The sequence below is a fragment of the Vicugna pacos genome, chromosome 16 (genome assembly GCF_048564905.1).
Source record: "Vicugna pacos chromosome 16, VicPac4, whole genome shotgun sequence".
Lineage (NCBI taxonomy): Eukaryota > Metazoa > Chordata > Mammalia > Artiodactyla > Camelidae > Vicugna > Vicugna pacos.
In genome coordinates, this window is record NC_133002.1 from 53391020 (window position 1) to 53412803 (window position 21784).

Sequence of the window (21784 nt, forward strand, 5' to 3'; positions counted from 1 at the left end):
GCTATTCTGATTCAACTTGCTCTTCAATTATTCATTATATACTGTTTTCAAACCTTTTTCTCCTCCCCTTTTTCAGAATTCTATCTTTATCATATCTTTATCAGTCCTATTTTTTATTCTCTTTTTAATTTCTACTTTCTAAACAATTGCATATGCTTCTAGTTTTAATTCCTTTTTAAATTTTTCTTTCTAAACAATTGTATATGCTTCTAGTTCTAATTCCTTTTAAATTTTTGTTTTAAAGTAGTTATATTATTATTTTTTTAAAAAATCCACCTGATTTCAATATCATTTCTTTGGGGTTTGATCTCCTGTTATTGACTATGAATAGGTTTCAAATATCATTATTTTTATCTTTTTTCTTTTTTTAAAAGGGTTTTTTAAAAAGGCCTGTTAACTCGAATGCTAGTCTGACTCAAATTGCACCTCTATAACTGATAATACAGTTTACAAACCTTTTTTTCTCCCTTTTTAAAAATTCTCTTTCTCCCTCTCTCTTTTTATTTTTAAATTTTATTTCTACATAGGCATTAAATAGATAAATAAATAGACTCCTTTAAGGACCACAACATATAACTGATACTTAAGTCACAGTGCCAGAGAGAGATGAGCAAGATGAAGAAGCAGAGAAACTATTCCCAATTAAAAGAACAAGAGAAATCCCCTGAAAGAACAATAAATGAAATAGACATCAATAGCCTACTAGATCAAGATTTCAAAAAAGGAATGATCAAAGTATTGAAGGAACTAAAAGAGAGAGTCTTTAGAGATATAAAATATGTCAAAAATGAAATCGAAGCCATAAAGAAGAGCCAAGTAGAACTGGTAAACTCATTGGCTGAGATGAGAATGGATCTAAAGGCTGTGCAAAGAAGACTAGATAATGCAGAGGAACAAATTAGTGACCTAGAAGACAGGCCAATAGAAAGCACCCAATCACAACAACTGCAAGATAAACAAATAAAAACAAATGAAAATAGCATAAGGGACCTATGGGATAATATAAAGCATGCCAATCTTCGCATAATAGGGGTCCCAGAAGGGGAAGGAAGATCAAAGGGGATTGAAAAGGTTTTTGAAGAAATCATGACTGAAAACTTCCGAAACTTAAAGAAGGAATCAGATAACCAAGTACAGGAAGTTCAAAGGATTCCAAACAGGAAGAACTCAAACGGACCCACACCAAGACATATTATAATCAAGATGGCCAGAGTCAAGGATAAAGAAATGATCCTAAAGATAGCAAGAGAAAAGCAAAGAGTGAGTTACAAGGGAACCCCCATAAGGCTCTCAGAGGATTTCTTTACACAAACACTACAGGCCAGAAGGGAGTGGCAAGATATATTCAAAGTGCTGAATGAAAAAAAGATGCAGCCTAGGATACTTTATCCAGCAAGGCTATCCTTTAGGATAGAAGGAGACATAAAGAATTTCACAGACGAGCAAAAACTAAAAGAGGTTCCCAACACTAAACCCATGCTAAAAGGAATACTGTAATGTCTACTCTAAATAGAAAAGCAGCAGGATGCTACAGAAAATAGAAACTCATAACTGGAAAGGTGATAACTCATGAATTACAAATAAACACAAAATTATAAAAGAAGACATACAAATCATTGACAGTGGGAGGGGGAGGCAGGAAAATACAGAATGTTTTTTTCTTTTTTTTTTAATTTTTTGTTCTCGGTAGGATGCGTTTGAGATCATGTTACTATCAGTTTAATAAAAACAATTATAGTACTGGGCTAATAGACTTACAAAAAAGGGTAACCACAAGCCAAAAACTTACAAGGGAGTCACAAAAACTAAATAAAATCTATGATAATACAAAGGAAAATTACCAAACCACAAAAGGAAGAAGAAAGAAACAAAGAGGAAATACCAAATCAACTGCAAAGATAAGTTCAAAATGGCAATAAACACACACCTATCATTAATTACTGTAAATGTTAATGCACTAAATGCTCCAGTCAAAAGACACAGAGTGGCAGACTGGATAATAAAGCAAGAACCTTCAATATGCTGCATACAAGAGACCCACTTTAGGGAGAAGGACACATATAGATTGAGAGTGAAAGGATGGAAAAGGATATCCCATGCAAATGGAAAAGCCAAAAAAGCAGGTGTTGCAGTACTGATTTCAGACAAAATAGACTTTAAAACAAAGGCCATAAAGAAAGATAAAGAAGGACCTTTTATAGTGATTAAAGGAAGGATACAAGATGAGGATATCACACTCGTTAATATATATAGCACCCAATACAGGAGCACCTAAGTACAAAAAACAATTACTAACAGAGATAAAGGGGGATACTGATGGGAATACAATCATAGTTGGAGATTTTAACACCACATTAACATCTAGACAGATCTTCCAGACAGAAAATAAACAAGGCAACAGAGAAATTAAATAATACAACAGAAAAATTAGATTTGGTGGATATTTTCAGAGCATTACACCCCCCAAAAATAGGATATACATTCTTTTCAAGTGCACATGGAACATTTCCTAGGATTGATCATGTACTTGTGCACAAAAGAAACCTCAACAATTTTAAGAAGATAGAAATTATCTCAAGCATCTTTACTGCTCACAGTGCCATGAAACTAGAAATCAACAACAGAGAAACAAAGGAGAAAGAAAGGAAAGCATGGAGATTAAACAATATGCTATTAAAAAACCAATGGGTCAATGAGGAAATCAAAGCTGAAATTAAAAAATACCTTGAGACAAATGACAACGAAAGCACAACCACACAAAATTTATGGGACACCGCAAAGGCAGTGCTAAGAGGGAAGTTTATAGCGATACAGGCCTTCCTCAAAAAAGAAGAACTATCTCAAATAAACAATTTAACCCACCAGCTGAGAGAACTAGGAAAAGAAGAACAAAAAACCCCAAAAGCAGGAGAAGGAAGGAACTTATAAAGATAAGGGAAGAAATAAATAAAATAGAGATTAAAAAACCATAGAAAAAAATCAATCAAACCAAAAGCTGGTTTTTTGAAAAAGTAAATAAAATCAACAAACCTCTGGCCAAACTCATAAAGAAGAAAAAAGAGAGAGCTCAAATCAGCAAAATAAGAAAGGAAAATGGAGAAATTACAACAAATAAAATAGAAATACAGAATATCATACAAGAATATTATGAAAAACTATATGGAACCAAACTGGATAACCTAGAGGAGATGGACAAGTTTCTGGAAACATAACTCCACCAAGACTGAATCAAGAAGAAACTGACCACTTGAACAAACCGATCACTAGAAATGAAATCAAAATAGCAATAAAAAACCTCCCTATGAATAAAAGTCCAGGACCAGACGGCTTCACCGGGGAATTCTACCAAACATACAAAGAAGAACTCATACCAGTCCTTCTCAAACTCTTCCAGAAGATTGAAAAGGAGGGAATACTCCCAAACTCATTCTATGAAGCCACCATCACTCTGATATCAAAACCAGGCAAAGACACTACCAAAAAAGAGAATTATAGGCCAGTATCACTGATGAACATAGACACCAAAATCCTCACCAAAATACTAGCAAATAGAATCCAACAACACATAAAAAAGATTATGCATCATGACTAAGTGGGGTTCATCCCAGGATCACAAGGGTGGTTCAACATATGCAAATCAATCAATGTAATACATCACATCAACAAGAGAAAGGACAAAAACCACATGATCATCTCAATCGATGCAGAAAAAGCATCTGATAAAATTCAACACCTGTTTATGATAAAAACTCTCACCAAAGTGGGTATAGACGGAACATATCTCAATGTCATAAAAGCTATATATCACAAACCTACAGCCAGCATAGTACTCAATGGTGAAAAACTCAAAAGCTTCCCACTAAAATCTGCGACAAGACAAGGATGCCCACTATCACCACTCCTATTCAACACAGTCGTGGAAGTCCTAGCCACAGCAATCAGACAACAGAGACAAATAAAAGGGATCCAAATTGGAAAAGAAGAGGTAAAAGTGTCACTATATGCCGATGACATGTTACTATATATAGAAAACCCTAAAAGGTCCACACAAAAACTAGTAGAGCTGATGGAAGAATTCAGCAAGGTAGCAGGTTACAAGATTAACGTTGAAAAATCAGTTGCATTTCTTTACACTAACGATGAATCAACAGAAAAGGAAAGTAAAGAAACAATCCCTTTTAAAATAGCACCCAAAGTAATAAAATACCTAGGAATAAATCTAACCAAGGAGGTGACACAATTATACACAGAAAACGATAAACCACTGATGAAGGAAATTAAAGAAGACTTTAAAAAATGGAAAGATATCCCATGCTCTTGGATTGGAAGAATCAATATTGTTAAAATGGTCACACTGCCCAAGGCAATCTACAGATTTAATGCAATCCCTATCCAATTACCCAGGACATATTTCACAGAACTAGAACAAATCGTAATAAAAACCATCAAAGACCTAGAATTGCTAAAGCATTACTGAAGAGAAAGAAAGAGGCTGGAGGAATAACTCTTCCAGACATCAGACAATACTATAGAGCTACAGTCATCAAGACAGCATGGTATTGGTCCAAAAATGACATATAGACCAATGGAACAGAATAGAGAGCCCAGAAATGAACCCACAAACTTTTGGTCAACTCATCTTCGACAAAGGAGGCAAGAATATACAATGGAATAAAGACAGTCTCTTCAGCAAATGGTGTTGGGAAAACTGGAAAGCAGCATGTAAAGCAATGAAGCTAGAACACTCCTTTACACCATCCACAAAAATCAACTCAAAATGGATCAAAGACTTAAACATAAGACAAGACACAATAAACCTCCTAGAAGAAAATATAGGCAAAACAGTATCTGACATACATCTCAAAAATGTTATCCTAGAACAGTCTACTCAAGCAATAGAAGTAAAAGCAAGAATAAGCAAATGGGACCTAATGAAACTTACAAGCTTCTGCACAGCAAAGGAAACCAGAAGTAAAACAAAAAGACAACCTACGGAATGGGAGTAAGGTTTTGCAAATGAAACCAACAAAGGCTTGATCTCCAGAACTTATAAGCAGCTCATATGACTTTATAAGAAACAACCAAACAACCCAGTCCAAAAATTGGCAAAAGACCTAAACAAGCAATTCTCCAAGGAAGACATACAAATGATCATTAGGCACATGAAAAAATGCTCAGTATCACTAATTATCAGAGAAATGCAAATCAAAACTACAATGAGGTATCACCTCACTCCAGTCAGAAAGGCCATCATTCAAAAATCCACAAATGACAAATGCTGGAGAGGCTGTGGAGAATGGGGAACTCTTCTACACTGCTGGTGGGAATGCAGTCTGGTGCAGCCACTGTGGTAAACAGTATGGAGATTCCTCAAAAAATAGGAATAGACTTACCATATGACCCAGGAATCCCGCTCCTGGGCATATATCCAGAAGGAACCCTACTTCAGGATGACACCTGCACCCCGATGTTCACAGCAGCACTATTTACAATAGCCAAGACATGGAGACAGCCTAAATGTCCATCAACAGATGACTGGATAAAGAAGAGGTGGTGTATTTATACCATGGAATACTACTCAGCCATAAAAACTGACAACATAACGCCATTTGCAGCAACATGGATGCTCCTGGAGAATGTCATTCTAAGTGAAGTAAGCCAGAAAGAGAAAGAAAAATACCATATGAGATCACTCATATGTGGAATCTAAAAACAAACAAACAAAGCATAAATACAAAACAGAAACAGACTCATAGACATAAAATACAAACTTGTGGTTGCCAAAGGGATGGAGGGTGGGAAGGGATAGACAGGATTTCAAAATTGTAGAACAGATAAACAAGATTATACTGTATAGCACAGGGAAATATACACAAGATATTATGGTAGCTCACAGAGGAAAAATTTTATAATGAATATATATATGTTCATGTGTAACTGAAAAATTGTGTTCTACACTGGAATTTGACACAACATTGTAAAATGACTATAACTCAATAAAAAAATGTTTAAAAAATGTAAAATTAAAACAACCATAGAATGTACAACACCAAAAATGAATTCTAACATTAACTATGGACTCTATGTCATAATGACATTAATGGAGTTAGGAAAACTGGGTATCCACATGCAAAAGAATAAAATTGGAGCCTTATCTTACACCCTGTGCAAAAATTAACTTAAAATGGATTAAAGATCTAAATGTAAGATTGAAAAATATAAAACTCCCAGAAAAAAATAAGGGAAAAGCTTCATGATATTGCACTTGGCAATGATTTCTTGGCTATGACAGCAAAAGCATGTGCAACAAAAGTAGAAATTGAGAAATGAGACTACACTGAACTTAAAAAATTTTCATGCATTAAAAGACACAATCAACAGAGTGAAAAGCAACCTACAGAATGGCAGAAATGTTTGCAAATTACACGTCTGATAAGGCCTTAATACCCAGAATATATAAAGAACTCCCACAATTCAACAACAGCAAAACCAAATAACCCAATCTAAAAAATGAGCAAAGGACTTAAATAAACATTTTTTCAAAGATGATATAAAAATGGTCAAGGAGCATGTGAAAAGATACTCAACATAAACTAATCATTAGAGAAATGTAAATCAAAGCCACCATTAGATACCACATCACACCTATTAGGATGGTTCCTGTCAAAAAATTAGAAAATAATAAGCATTGACAAGGATATGGAGAAACTGGAATTTTTCTGCACTGTTGGTAGAAATGTAAAATGGTGCTACCACTATGAAAAAATATATGGAGGTTACTCAAAAAATTAAAAACAGAATTGCCATTTGATTCAGCAATCCTGCTTCTAGGTATATATATCCAAAAGAATTGAAAGCAGGGTCTTAAATAGGTATCTGCACACCCATGTTCATAGTAGAACTATTCACAATAGCCAAGAGGTGGGAGCAACCCAAATGTCCATGGACAGATGAATCAATAAACAAAACGTGATAATATACATACAACAGAATATAATTCAGCCTTTAAATGGAATGAAATTTTGTCACACGCTTCAACATGGATGAATCTTGAGGATATTAAATTAAGTAAAATAAGGCAGTCATAAAAAGACAAATGCTTTATGTTTCCACTTATATGTGTATTTAAAATACTCAAATTTATAGAAATGGTAAATTGAATGGTGTTACAAGGGGCTTGGGGAAAGGGGAAAAGGGGAGTAGTTGTTTAATAGGTATTGACTCTCAGATTTTCAAGATGAAAAATTTTTGGAGATCTATTTCACAACAATGTGAATATACTTAACACAATTGAACTAGATATTTAAAAATCGTTGTGATAGTAAGCTTTATGTTATTTTTTTTAATTATAATTTGAAAAAGCTGAAAGAAAAACGTGTATCTGAAAAATAACTGCAGTTATGTTTACGATCACATGTAATTGACTAAAAAACAAGTAGATACAGACACATGAAGCATATATGGTAGGAAGCCATGCGAGCCACTTTTGTGCCTAACCGTTAATGTTCCATGCACTGCTCTAACCTTTTCTTCCTCTGCAGAGGTAACACTGGAGATGAAAAGTTTCAGATGGTGCAACTACAGAATAGAGGACGGCCCCACAACCCACACTACACTTCATGTGAGTGAATAATAAATGTCTGTTGTCTCCAGGCTTGGAGGTTCCTGGCTTTGTTTGCTGTGTTGGCCAGAGTTTTACATTTTATTGAATATATGTCCCAATCAAACAACTGTATAATTTTAATATTTATTAATGGTCAGAAAAAATGACTATATGGAACATCTCTGCAGTTGACAAAACAGGAAGGACATACATTCCTCTGTGAAAATGTACATGATTTTATACATTTATGAATTTTTTTAAATTTAGGCAATTTTCTTATTTGATTAACTACTTTTCTGTCATTAAGAGAAAACAAAAGATGTATAATCCATTGCATTTTCCCCTTCTGCCTCAGTTACCTTCTTGCAGAGAAATAAGATTTATACTTTGTTTCAGTATCTTTTTCCAGTATAAAATTCCACTTAATTTTTCCCTTTCTTCCTCACTATTCAAATTAGCTCATTTTTATCTATATTTAAATGATTTTTAGTCATATAGCATCCTGCTGTTTCTTATAAACTATCTCAAACTGTCTTTGGAAACATACCATATAAACAATGTATAATAACAGCAATAAAAATAGCAATCAAGTCTTTAAAATTTCTGGTATATATTATATTGTCAATTACTCTATACAGAAAAATACCTTTAGGTTTTACTACTATTATATTTGACAGTAATATACAATAAGAGCAGCTATTTTGGAGATATTTAAATTTCCCATTCTTTGAATAAGATCAAATATACCACATGGTTATAAATCCTATGCACTGTATATTCATATAGAAATTTTTTCTTACTATTAAGATTGCTAAGAGGACAAAATAATCAGCAACAGTATTTCCAAAGTTCTGACTTTCGGAGCTTCTCTTATACATAAAGGACAACTGTGGAAGAAAAACAAGAGTTACATGAAAGTTTCTCTGCTTTACGAGTATAAACTTTTTACATTAAATATGCCTACATTGTACTTGATGTTCCATGGGACACTAGGGCATAGTCCATAAATTGGGATAAGCTTTGTTCTCTGATACTAAAGTCTGTTGTGAGCTGACACCCTTCCTTGATTATAATCTCCAACACTCTGCTTTCTGATTCTATGCATTAGAGATTTACAACTTTCTTTTTAGTGTAACCAAGTATAGAAATGTAAAGTAGGTGAGATTTGTCAACACTTCACCAAAATTCTCAGCAGTGCTTGCATTCTCTCAAAAGTGCTAACAGCAACATGCCTTCCTTTACCAATCATACATTCCAAAAGCAATTTACTGACTTAGTGGTGCACGTTCAAAGAGCACAACATGTCATATCTTCCAGGCAGTTCTATATTTTTAGAAAAGGTAGAAGTTTCCCATTTCATTTTTTTAAGCACAATAATTTCAGATATTTATCAAAATTGAAATGGAAAACTTCTACTTCATGCACAAAGAGTGTTTTATAACAGTGGAAAAAAGTTGTTTCTAGTTGTTTTTCACAAACCCCTCTCGGAATTCAGAAACCAAGGTTAGGCTTCCTGCTGCATTTCTAAATGGATTTACCTGCTTCCCTCTGGTTATGAATACAGGGCTCAGTGAATTTGACAACTTTCAACTTTATACAGTTTTTAAGTCTTACTTTCAGAACTTACCAGCAATTGAGTAATTTCTAAATTTTGTAAATGTACCAACATTGGGCAAAGATTTTATTCATGGGCTACACGGTCAAGGTCAGTAATACAGTATGCAATATTGCTTACCTGTATCAAATATACAAAAAAGAAAAGTGAAGTATGTGAAGGCATTAAAATCATGCATATAATTAAAGTGGTATTTCCAGTAGAAGTTGACTCCAAGATGATGGCTATAAATATTGAGATCTAGAAGAAATAAATCCAGAGATATAACTTGTTAAGTCATATTTAGTATTTTAAGACATTTTCTATGAGTAATCTCTTTTCCTAGGAAGATAGCCCTATTTCCAATTTTCCCCTTATATACAATAATGTTGTGAGGACTTCATCTTTAGGAAGCATCAGACTATCATTACAGCTGAAACACAGGATTACAATTAAGGCCTGACATATGCAACTAAAAGATTTTGTACAACCTAGTATGGATAGGCAAAACAATAAAAGGGAATGAAACATTATATACTTTGTAAACATATAAATCCTCGTATGCTTTCAGCACCAGAATACAATTAACACCTTGTTAAATGGTTTGTAGCTACCATTACTGTAGTTACAGAAATAAAGAAAGAAAGAAGGGAATAGAAACTTCTATTGAGCATATAGTATTTACCAAGTACTTTGATGAGCAATTTACCAGCACTATGGTAGTTAATGCTCTTTGAAAAATACAATCCTAAGCCTATAAAGTACTATTGTTACTATACATATTCTCTGAGGTTCAGATAACTGCACCTAAAAAACCTGAATAACTTGCCCAATGTCTTACAGCTATTCAATGCCAGATCTAGAAGCCAAACCCGGGGCTGTCTGACTCCAGAGCCTAAACTCCTAACCTCTGTATACTTTTGTAAGAAGATATTCCATGAGTCAACTGTCCACACATCAAGTCAGTCAGTTAACATATAATGTGTTAGGTACCAAGAACTTAAATATATGAAACTGATAAGAGAATTTAACAAGCATATAAACAGTGTTTACTCTGCAAGCACAAGAAATACTTTCTCAAGGAAAAGGCAGTATAAATGGAAATAATCTGAGGGTTCATCAGTTTATTCTATAACCTTGATCAGAATCTCATCAAATGTTTACTGGCCATACCATTTATGATTATTAAAGGTATTGCTCTAGCAAAATATGTGGCACTGTATCTTCAGTCTCATAGAAACCTGAAGCTAAACTTTCTAAATCTAACAATGCAGTGAAAGAACTTATCTTTGATCATTTTACTTCCTTCCTTTAATTCTTTCTTTTTATTATCTCACTGCACAAATTAGCCCATCTATATTGTCTAATCCATCAGAAAAATGAAAAGAATCTTTCCTTTAACACTTCTTTCTGATAAGCAATAATGGCAACAATACTTCAGTTAAGAAATAGTAAAATACTTCCTGTTTATACTTCCCCATTCTAGGATTTACTCTTCCATTTGCTATAAACTAGATGTTACATTCACTGCTTAAAAAAAACTGCAGTGTTACAAGTTGTGGACTTTTATATGCAGAAGTCTGCAGGAACAGATACCCTGAAAGACCTCACCCACATCATACAGTTAAATTTGGGTTATTAACACATGTCCTTTAAAGGCACTGCTAGTCCTAGAGAAGAAGTGAGAGAATTCTTCAAGGGCAAAAACAAAGCCTGAGACCTGACTTGGACAATTAAAAAGCACTGGCACGAATAAGCATTCCAGCTCAGGGATCAAGAGGCTAAGCATCAGGCCCTCCTTAAGATCCTTCTCTGCAAACAGCTACAGGGGGATAAAATAAAGCCCTCGTCACACATGTTCCTTGCAAATCACATACTAAGACATGATACTCTGAAATGGTTTATGCAATCCTAGGTGGGTTCTACACTCCACTTCTCACAAAAGTAACTGAAAATTCCTAGAGGATGAAACCATCCCCAATTTAGGATCAGGGACTTCCATACTTAAAAGTCAACCAAATATGAGCTCCCAATTAAGAAAAAAAAGTAAAACATGTAAGGCAACAAGCCACAGTAAGTGTGAATCAGGAGGAAGAAAAACAATAGATTAAAGATATCTGGAGACTTCATAGATAATAGAATTGTCAAATAACAAATACAAACATTATTTTCAATTAAAGATATAAGAAAAATTAAATGTAGAATTAAAAAACACAAGCTAGTAATAAAACACTGTGAGGAACAACTGGGCATATCTGAAAAAGAACCAAATAGTTTTGGAAAATAAAATTGAAGTTTTTAAAAATCAGCCAAAGATTAAAGATAACTTAGACACAGCTGAATAAAAAGTAAGTGAATTGGAAGAAAAGCTTGAAGCATTTCCCAGACTCAGCAAGGACAAGAATCTGTGGTGTTGGGAAAACTGGACAGCAGCATGTAGAACAATGAAGCTAGAACACTCCCTTACACCATCCACAAAAATCAACTCAAAATGGATTAAAGACTTAAACATAAGACAAGATACAATAAACCTCCTAGAGGAAAACATAGGCAAAACATTATCTGACATACATTTCAAAAATTTTCTCCTAGTAGAAATAAAAGCAACAATAAACAAATGGGACCTAATGAAACTTATAAGCTTCTGCACAGCAAAGGAAACCAGAAGTAAAACAAAAAGACAACCTACGGAATGGGAGAAAATTTTTGCAAATGAAACTGACAAAGGCTTGATCTCCAGAATATATAAGCAGCTCATACAACTCAGTAAGAAAAAAATAAACAACCCAATCCAAAAATGGGCAGAAGACCTAAACAAGCAGCTCTCCAAGGAAGACATACAAATGATCAAAAGGCACATGAAAAAATGCTCAATATCACTAATTGTCAGAGAAATGCAAATCAAAACTACAAAAATGTTGAGATATGGAGAATAGATTGAGGATAACTAAATATAACACTACCTCAGTGGAGTCCAGGGAACAAAGAATAAATATTTTATTCTTTAATAAGAGAGGTAGTATTTGAAGAGGTATATTATCTTGGAATATTGTTGAACTGATAAAAGAAGTTAATTCACAGATTCAGGCAACACAATTCATATGAAAAAAAATAAGTATAAAGAAATCCCCATCTAGAAACAATATAATGAAATTGAGGACACTAAAGTCAAAGATCTCAAAAACAAAGACAGATCCTCAACAAAGGAATGACCTGGATTGACAACAGACATCTCAATCCTAAAAACATAAGAAAAAACAATGAATTTTCAACGTGATGAGAGAAAATAGCTATCAACCAAGAAATGCATATGCAGCAAAATTATCTTTAAGAATGAAAGTGAAAAAAGGTAATAAAAATTGCAAAAGTTTATAGCTGACTGGCCTTCATAAAAGAATACATAAATAACACACTTCAGGATGAAAAAAGAGAGTGGAGACTAAGCTCCAAGTGTAACTGGTAAATAATGAAATTGATTTTTTAAAAGTCTACAATTTTTTTTAAGTTCTTAAAATAATAATAATGTTTATTTGTGGGATTAAAAAAGAGAGAAACAAAACATCAGAGAATGGTATGTATCCAGGATCAGCAATTATTGGTTAATAAAGTCTCCAAAACATGGTGTTGGAAGTAATTAGGATATAAACTAACTTTAGGCTTTGTTAAGTTTAGCATGTAAAAATAAATCCGGCTGAGTTATGGGCTGAGTTGTGTCCCCCTAAATTCATATGTTGAAGTCCTAACCCCAGTAGCTTGGAATGTGACTGTATCTGGAGAGAGGATTTTAAAGAGATAATTTAAGATTAAATGAAGCCCACTCCAATGATTATAGTGACTATTGTTCTGATAAAGAGGAAATTTGTACACACACATCCACGTACACACACACACACCAGAGAAGACCACATGAAGGCATTGGGAGAAGACGGCCATCTACAAGCCACAGAAGAGGCCTCAGAAGAAACAACTCTGCAACACCCTGTTCTCAGACTTCCATCTCCAGAATTGTAGAAAATAAGTTTCCGTTGTTTAAGCCACTCAATTTATGGTACTTCATTATGTGAGCCCTAACAGACTAATACAAAGAGTAACCACCAAAGTAATAAAATATGGTTTACGATTTTCAAGCCAGAAGAGGATAAAATACAGAATAAAAAGAAAACAAACCAATTCAATCAAAGGCAAGAGAGAGGGGAAAATCACTTGATGTATATCACAGACATAAAGTACGAAGTAAAATGATATAAACCAGTTCAACTTCATTAACAACTACAATAAATTCATTAAATTAAAAGCAGAGACAGACTGAATTTAAAAACAACAAAATCCATCTACATTTGCTTCACAAAAGATATACATTAAAGCATAAGGATGCTGAAAGGGTAAAAGTAAACAAATGGCAAAAAACTTACTAGGCAAACACTAAATAAAGGAAAACTGGTGAACCTATATTAATATCTGACACATTGAACTTTATGACCAAAAACCATAGGCAGAATAAATAAGGTCACTACATAATGATTCCAGACTTAAAAACATCCAATAAAAGTCTCAAAACACATAAAGCAAAATTAATTAAAAAGTGAAACTGACAAATCTACCTTTTTATTGGGATGCATGAGGGAAAAAACAGATCAAGGACTAATTTCACTGGTAAAGAGGGTATTACCTTATTAATGACATTTAACCATCGTATTAACAGTCACCAAAAAAACTGACTCAAAATGATATGATTAGGTATACAGGGATGTGACTTAGAAGCTCAGAAGCAACTTAATAGCCTTTAGGATTTCAACTGCCATATTGAATTCTTCAACTGGTTGTGACATTCCTATCTACATTAAATCCAACCTTTGGATATTACCCACAATGACCAGCCAATGTAATTCTAATAGTCTTAGAGAAGTAAGACCTTGATCTCTTTACCCTAATCCCTCCACCCTGTCCCCATAACATAAAGGAGAAAGGTAAGTCCAGAAGCTTTCTGAAAGAAACAGTAAAATAGGACTTGCTCTCTTTCTCACCACTGGTCCTCAAACTAAGGGCATGCCTGAAATGGGGTTGAGAAGAGAGATTTACATCATTTATGAAATGAAAGTTACCATTTGGACTTGACTGGCCTTTATGTAATACTTAAAGCAAATCTTAATTAACAAAATGAGACTATTTTAATATTTGAAATAGAAAGCTATGGTAATCTGTTCAAGAGGTCAACAAGGCATGGAGAAGGAGATACAGCAGAGTATACCTTAAGTAATAAATTATTAATTTACTTAATAAAATGTTTTCATGTTCTTTGGTTATCTTATTAGTCAGTATGGGGACCTATCACAATTTTTTTTAATAAAAAGAATTACTTAGAAGAAAAACCTCACTGAGTTGAGAAGCTTGGGTTAAGTTCTAATCCTTTTAATTTTTTCCTACTCTATAAAATGAAGGGATTGATCAAAATGATCTAGTCTTTCAGCTATGACATGCCAGGATTTCTACAGATATTTTGTTTCTTTCCAAAGAAACAGAAGAGTACAAGAGAAATCTCAAAGAAGAGATGGAAAGTATGAAAAAGAAAAGGCACAAAAACCTGAAACCATGAACATGGTCCAACAATAACAGAAGTGCAAAAGAAGCAGTTTCATTCTTTTCTAAGTAAAGTATGTACACTTAACTTTGCATTTGTAGAAATGAACTTTAAGAAAACTTAATGTAAATGTGCGTGTATGTATATAGCTACTTACCATAAGGAAGCCAAGAGACCAAAAGCCCTTATTTTTTCTCCCCGTGGGAAAGATGAATGAAATGATGTATGTGAAGAACATGGAAGAAGCTGCACAAACAGCTATGCAAACCATCTGAAAACATCAGGATTATCAGCAAGGTTAGAGACTGTGGGTCATGTATGGGACAGGGGGCAGGGACAGAATCAGATCATAAAGCTTCAAAGACAATTTTCTTGCATATGCCTTTTGTTAATGACAAAGTGTTAATCAAAATAATTTTTTTGGTTTTGATTCTATGATTATATGTGGCCTGGGGGAAAAAATTATCACTTACCAGAGCAAACAAGAATCCCAATGGAAATGTGAATTCCAAAAACATGAAGCAGTAAATTAAATGTATTGGAAGAACAATCATGAAATATAATGGAATATCCACCAGAGCCTGTCCACACCAGTATGCTGAAGGCCAGAGGCCTGAAATCCATAACTGACACTGAACTTTTTGCTGATAAAGAAATAGAAAGGATACAGGAGAGGCTGAGATCTTAGGCAGAAAAGATACTTTGTTTATGTGAAAACATTAATTTTTAGTAAATTTTAGAAGTAGTATACTGTAGCAGAAGCTTTTTTTTAGTCTACTTTTTTTTTTTTTTTTGCAATTAAGGCTTTTTTTGGGGGGGGTAGTAATTAAGTTTATTTATTTTTTAACAGAGGTACTGAGGATTGAACCCAGGACGTTGTGCATGCTAAGCACGCACTCTATCACCAAGCTATATCCTCCCCGCTTAGTCTATGCTATTTTATATAATAAATTTGAGCTTCAGTAATCTTCTAGCCCCAGTGTCGGGAAGCAGGTCACAGGACAACTAAGACACTAATACTATACCAAAGAAAATAATGTCTCTGTGACTGGAAAACAGCATCTTCCTAAGTATCTGACATCCAGTATGGAAAGGTATGGCCATTGGCTCAACAGGAAAAGACTGACCCGTCTGTAAAGCTGATTTATTTATCCTTTGGTGTAGACAGATTAAAATAGCCATATCATAAGTTTCTGAAGCCCAATTTACAACGGCGCAGTTAAAAGTCTGGAAATGTGATATATCTTATATTTCATACTACATTTAAAAATACAAATTCCCTTTGGAATTATGAAATAACTACACACAGTCAAAAAGTAGCACATTTTCATCTCTGAAAATCTCATTTAGTATGATTCCCTTTAAAGCCAAGGTAACCTTTTATGTTCAATAGTGAACTTTCTGAATTCTTTGATATCATGACTAACCATTTAATAGAACGTATAATGAGATCAGAATACTATAATTTATGTGTCAAACATTTTTCTTAAAGGGCTACCCTGTGTATATAAAACAGTGAAATTCTAGTTACTAAAGTTAGATACAATCCTCTCTCTCTCTTTCCCCTCCTCCCCTCTCTCTTCCTCCCCAACACCCTCTCCCTCTCCTCTTACTTTGTAATCACTGATGCTACTCATGCCAATGTAAGGAGAAGCGCAGTTTACAAGTAACAGCAAAAGAAGATCCAAAGAGCCAAGTATCAGTATTACATCATCCTGAAAATCCAGAACACATCTGTAAACTATTGAAATTGTTACCAATCATACAATCAAACACAGAGTACTTTTAGGGAAATAGTGAAAAAGTTGGAATGGAAGCATATACCTGGTTTAAGGAGAAAGCACAGAGTAAACATGTGTTGTTACCCTTAATGGCAGACATCATTCCCAAGAACTGTATGATTTCAAAAGAAATTCAAAATCTTAATTTTATAAGCATGTGTTTAGAGGGCATGAACAGTTTCTCTCTCATATTTGCATCTAGTCATTATTAAATGGAGACAGATATGTATGTAGCTGAGAACTACACTTATAGTCTCTGAAGCACTGAACTAAGTTATCTTAGTTATCCCAGTTCCCTATTTCCAAGTAGATGAATTATAAATAAGAGCCTTTAAAACTCTAATAGTAATTGTCTTGAAGCTGTTCTTACGTTCTTATTTCTACATGTAAGATATAATCAGAGGAGAGCAAATCAACTCTTCATAAATAATTTCTTGACTTCTAGAAATGTTTAAATTAAACAATCGTTAAGGCATTATTAAGATTTATAGTCTTATTATAAATCTAAGTTATTTTCCAGACAGGGTAACTTTATTACTGCTATAACAACAGACTAAGAAACAATAAACTAAAATAAAAGTGCAGAAATTGCCCTATTTCATGTGCAAAAAAAAAAACCCAAACTGGAATTGGCATTATATTCTTTCCTTACTGTGAAATTTTCCAGTAAAATGTATTCTCCACGACCACTATGTGTCTACTCATAAACGTCCACCCAATTTCTGTGATTTTCCCCTTTTATCTATCATGATGACTTATGTCAGGAATTATCTGAAGGGTGAGAAATGGATTAAAATCATGTACAATCAAATACTGCACTGTACTCCACAAGATATAAAACATAAAACAGCCAAGATACAAATTATAGAGAAAACTGTGTAGAACTGCTAAATAATCATAATTTTAGGGCTGGACCATACCTTCTCATAAATCTTACTGTGGTACACACATATGTATATCCTCCTCACTTGCTTTAATCAGAGTATATGACATACTCAGCAAATTCCCCCAGGGAACTCTCCATTAGATTAAGGACTTGGGTTTGGGGCTTCTCTGGGGTTCTAGGTTTCCAAGCAAATTCATTCATTCATGAACTTCAGAAAATACGTATAGGGTACCTAATAAATGTAAAGAACTATTCTGGATTGCAAATCAAACAAAGCCCAAACTATGATTCTTAAACAGTTGATGTTTCTCTGTCATTTTAAATGTTTCCGTGTCCTTTCAGATCTTGACTCTTTTCATGTTACGTATCTTAGGGAGCTGGGTGTAATTTCTGATTAGGCAAGATTTTAGATCTAGAAGGGTATGGCCAGCAATGAAACAACTTGATAGTGTATCAAGTGGTAATAAATGTAATGGAAATATCGATCTGCATAAAGGATCAGAAATGATAATTTACATTTGATTTACTAAGATAAGGAATTTTATTATATATATAAATTTTTCCCATTAAATTTTTAAATGTTAATGAAGCTAAACATTAAATTACTTGAAAAGTTCTTGATCTTTCAGAATAATACCAGACATGTATGAAATGTTTACTCCCCCTCTTATAAAATGTAGGCTCCCCAGGGTAGGTTTGTGTCTGTTCTGTTTATGTTGTATTACCAGGACATGGCAGACACTGAAGAAATTTTTGTAAAATGAATGAAAAATGTGTATGTCAGGCTCTGTCCTAGGCATTTAGCAAGTTCACTTAATTCTCAAAATAATCAAATAAAGGTATGATTATTTCCCCCATTTTAGAGGGGAGGATAGGGAAGCAAGAAGTGGCTAAGAAACTTGCCCATGAGCAGCAGAAACAGGATTCAAACTCAGGGGGTAGACTCTAGAACCCTTGCCCTTTCTGCCACAGGCTGTACTGCCTCTTAGATAAGTCAATGCTATACTTACAGAAGGAAATATGCTTCTCTCCGTTTTAATAAGCTCTGTAAAATTAAAAATTCCAAGAAGGGCATTGCTAATAATTCCCATAAGAACAGGAAAACAGTTCAGTCTCTTGGTATGACATGCAACTGAAAATCTGTAATCCTAAAAAAAAAGCATACAAATATAAGAGATCTAAATTCGTAAGAGTAAATATAGTTAGTGCACAGTTTGTAAATTACCAGGGTGGAATTAGGGTGAGGAGACTATTAAATTTTCTTTGACACCTCTGCCTATTTGAATTAGTACAAGGATGTATTGTTTTTGTAATTCAAGTGACTTATTCTGTAAATGAAATACATAAACATTCACTAACATGGAAAGATGTCCAAGATTTAGATTTTTTGTGATAAAGTTGTAGGACTCATCTAATTTGATTCCAATTTAGAAAATACATTTACAAATATGAGATCATTCTATACAGTGAGTTGTGTTTTCATAAAGGAAGAGAGTGTAGATGATATTTACCAAACTTATTAAGATAAACGTAATATGGAAAAATAAAGGAATGAAATTATGGAGAGAATTTTACCTCCTATATACTCTAGTAATATTTGAACTTCTCTACTAAACAGTATTGCTTTTTTCTGCTTTATTGAGGTATAACTGACAAGCAAAACTGTAAAATATTTAAAGTGTATATCATGGTGATTGACATACACATACCTTGTGAAAGGATTCCTCTCATGTAGTTAATAAAGTCACATGTATATATTTAGTGTGTATAGATATAAAACATGTAAGTTCTACCCTTAGTAAATTTCAGTTACACACACAGTGTTATCAACTACAGTTATCAACCATGTCACATTAGAGCCTCAGAACTTACTTATCTTGTAGCTAAAAGTGTGTACCCTTTTACCAGCCTCTCCTTATTTCCCCCACCAGCCCCTGGCAACCACTTTCTGAGTATGACTTTTTTTTAAGATTCTACTTATAAGTGGTACCATACAGTATTTCTTTCTCTGTCTGATTTATTTCACTTAGCATAATGCCCTCAAGGTCCATCCATGTGTTATAAAACATGTTTTGCTTTTATAACAAATAAAATCCTTAATTAAAAAATGATCCTTTTAAGAAATTAATGAAGATAAAATGTGCCCTTTAATAGGATTAAAACTTCATACCTTATTCAATTAGTGCCAAAACAGTGTTCAAGTTACCCTGATTATGGAATGACTGAGTTGCTTCTCTATAGACTAAAATATTAGAATGTTGCAAAAAGCCATTTATGAAAAACAGTACAAGGAAGCAAACATACCTTGTGGTCACCAGACACTATGATGGCTCCATTGTAGGACGGATCATCTGAGCCATTTCTATTTCTAAAGTCATCTACTTCCAAAACTATATCCTGACGCTTCAGTGACTGTACAAGGTCTTCAATATTTGATCCTAATGTAGCCAGTGAAGAACGGCAGCACAAGAGTGAGAAAATCAATGCCAAAGCTTTAAAATAAGAATGGCTTCTTCTCATGTTAAGGAATACGCAGCATAACATGGTAGAGACCCTCACTCTTTGAGAATATGATGAAACCTATTCTGATGCTGGGACACTGGAATCCAGCCTACCATCTTGAGTGTAATAGACTCTTTTCAGAAATTGTTCATTTACTTAGTAATTCTTAGGAAGAGTTAATTCCTGAGAGATGTGTAATTCTCACAGGAATAGAACTTGCCATTCTTGAGTTTTAGAAACTTGCCAGAACTCTGCAATGTTTGTAATTACATATAGTACATACAAAATACACACCCCATGACCCAGGCTTGTTCTAGTGACATAAATGAGTCCCACCCATTATGTAACCTGCTACATCTCTCTAACCTAGCAAGAATGTTTATAGTACTAGTGACTCACTCAAAACACCTGCATGAAATTAAGTGAACTTGATATTTTCCATTATGTCTTTTATTTTTCTTGATTTGAAAACAAGCCCATCAATTTCCTTAATCTGAAAATGAAGCAAGCTGGACATACATCACCTTTGTCCCTCAAGCTGTTTGCCAGATAGGTCTTTTTGCCTCTTAAGTTTGTGCTCTCCAAAGTCCTTTGATAATAAAAATGAAGAATGAACTTAAGCCCTATTTCTCACCTGTATTATTAATGATCAACAGACTGGTAAGAGGAGTTTGTGGGAGCTGTTCCGAAGAAAGGAAGTACATACTGGATGAGAACTCCCATCGATGAGTATGATGAAGTACCACAACCATTATCTTCTCGCAAATGACGGGGATTAAAACAATTCCAAACACCACTAACCTAAGTAAGAGAAAGTGAGAATGTGAGTCTAAAACATTCCTCCCTCTGATTAAGTCACAAACATGCTCTTTAAAGGCCAACCTATGGAAATTCTACATACAGATATGGCATTTAGTTACATAAAATGAAAGCTAACGTGAGACCAATTTGAAAATGGGCTCAAATTTCTGCATAATTCCCACTACACTAGAAGGTTCTAAGGTAACAGAACAGTAAGAGAGAAGGTGAGATCCAGAAGGTTTCTCTGTGTGGGTGCTGGTTAACCAGGACACCCAGTTTTATGGATGGAACACCAGGGGCCTCAAAGAGTATGCCCAGGTAGTTTTGAAGGGAAAGAAATCCTATTTCACACTGCGGCTTCAAGCTTGCACTGTGCACAATTTCAAGTAAAATTTTAACTTTCACCAGCTGTTATTTTCCATGTATTTTCACTTTAATGAAACTAGATACAATATTTCATATACCATTTATAGATCCTAGAACTCATTCCACCAATCACGAGTAAAACATTTCCAAGCAATCTTTCTGTTTCTCTAATAAGTAGGTGCATTCACTCTTCGCAATAACTACCTTCTTTTAAACCTCAGGCTCTACCTCTTTCTCCTACACTTTCAGTCTCACATTTCATGGAGAAAAAAAAAATGAAGTGCACCAGGTAGAAATCCCCTCTGGTCTTATCATCACCAAAAGAAAAGAAAACACATTCACAGATACATTCATTGTCTCACTCTTCCTTTCTGCTTTAACAGGTGACACCTTTGCTTGTATCAAAGGCAAGTCCTCAGTATCACTCTGGACCCTGTTCCTTCCCATCCTCCTTGGGACCCTGCACAGTTGGCTCATCTCTCCTGCATCCTCAGTGACTTTCATTCTACTGGCTCTTCCCATCATCACTGAAGCATGTTCTACCTCCCCTTCATAAAAAAGTGCAATTTCCTCCTGACTCCCGTCTCCCTTCAGCTAGTGTCTATAGAAGGAGTACAGCAGGAATTCCCTCCATCACCAAGCACCTCAGAAGAGTTGTTGACTTCTCAGGCCT

The 21784-nt window shown here is 34.3% G+C and overlaps 1 protein-coding gene across 1 annotated transcript in view; it reads right to left on the reverse strand.

Moving 5' to 3' along the window:
* ABCA10 (ATP binding cassette subfamily A member 10) overlaps positions 1–21784 on the reverse strand; it is a 66689-nt gene that overhangs the window by 17727 nt on the left and 27178 nt on the right. The window contains exons 21-28 of the mRNA XM_072939488.1: positions 20579–20745; positions 19747–19880; positions 18453–18590; positions 16389–16490; positions 15249–15419; positions 14933–15046; positions 9339–9458; positions 8404–8490 (exon numbers count right to left, since the gene is read on the reverse strand). Coding sequence (XP_072795589.1) covers positions 8404–8490; positions 9339–9458; positions 14933–15046; positions 15249–15419; positions 16389–16490; positions 18453–18590; positions 19747–19880; positions 20579–20745 — 1033 coding nt within the window. The remainder of the gene's footprint in view (positions 1–8403; positions 8491–9338; positions 9459–14932; positions 15047–15248; positions 15420–16388; positions 16491–18452; positions 18591–19746; positions 19881–20578; positions 20746–21784) is intronic.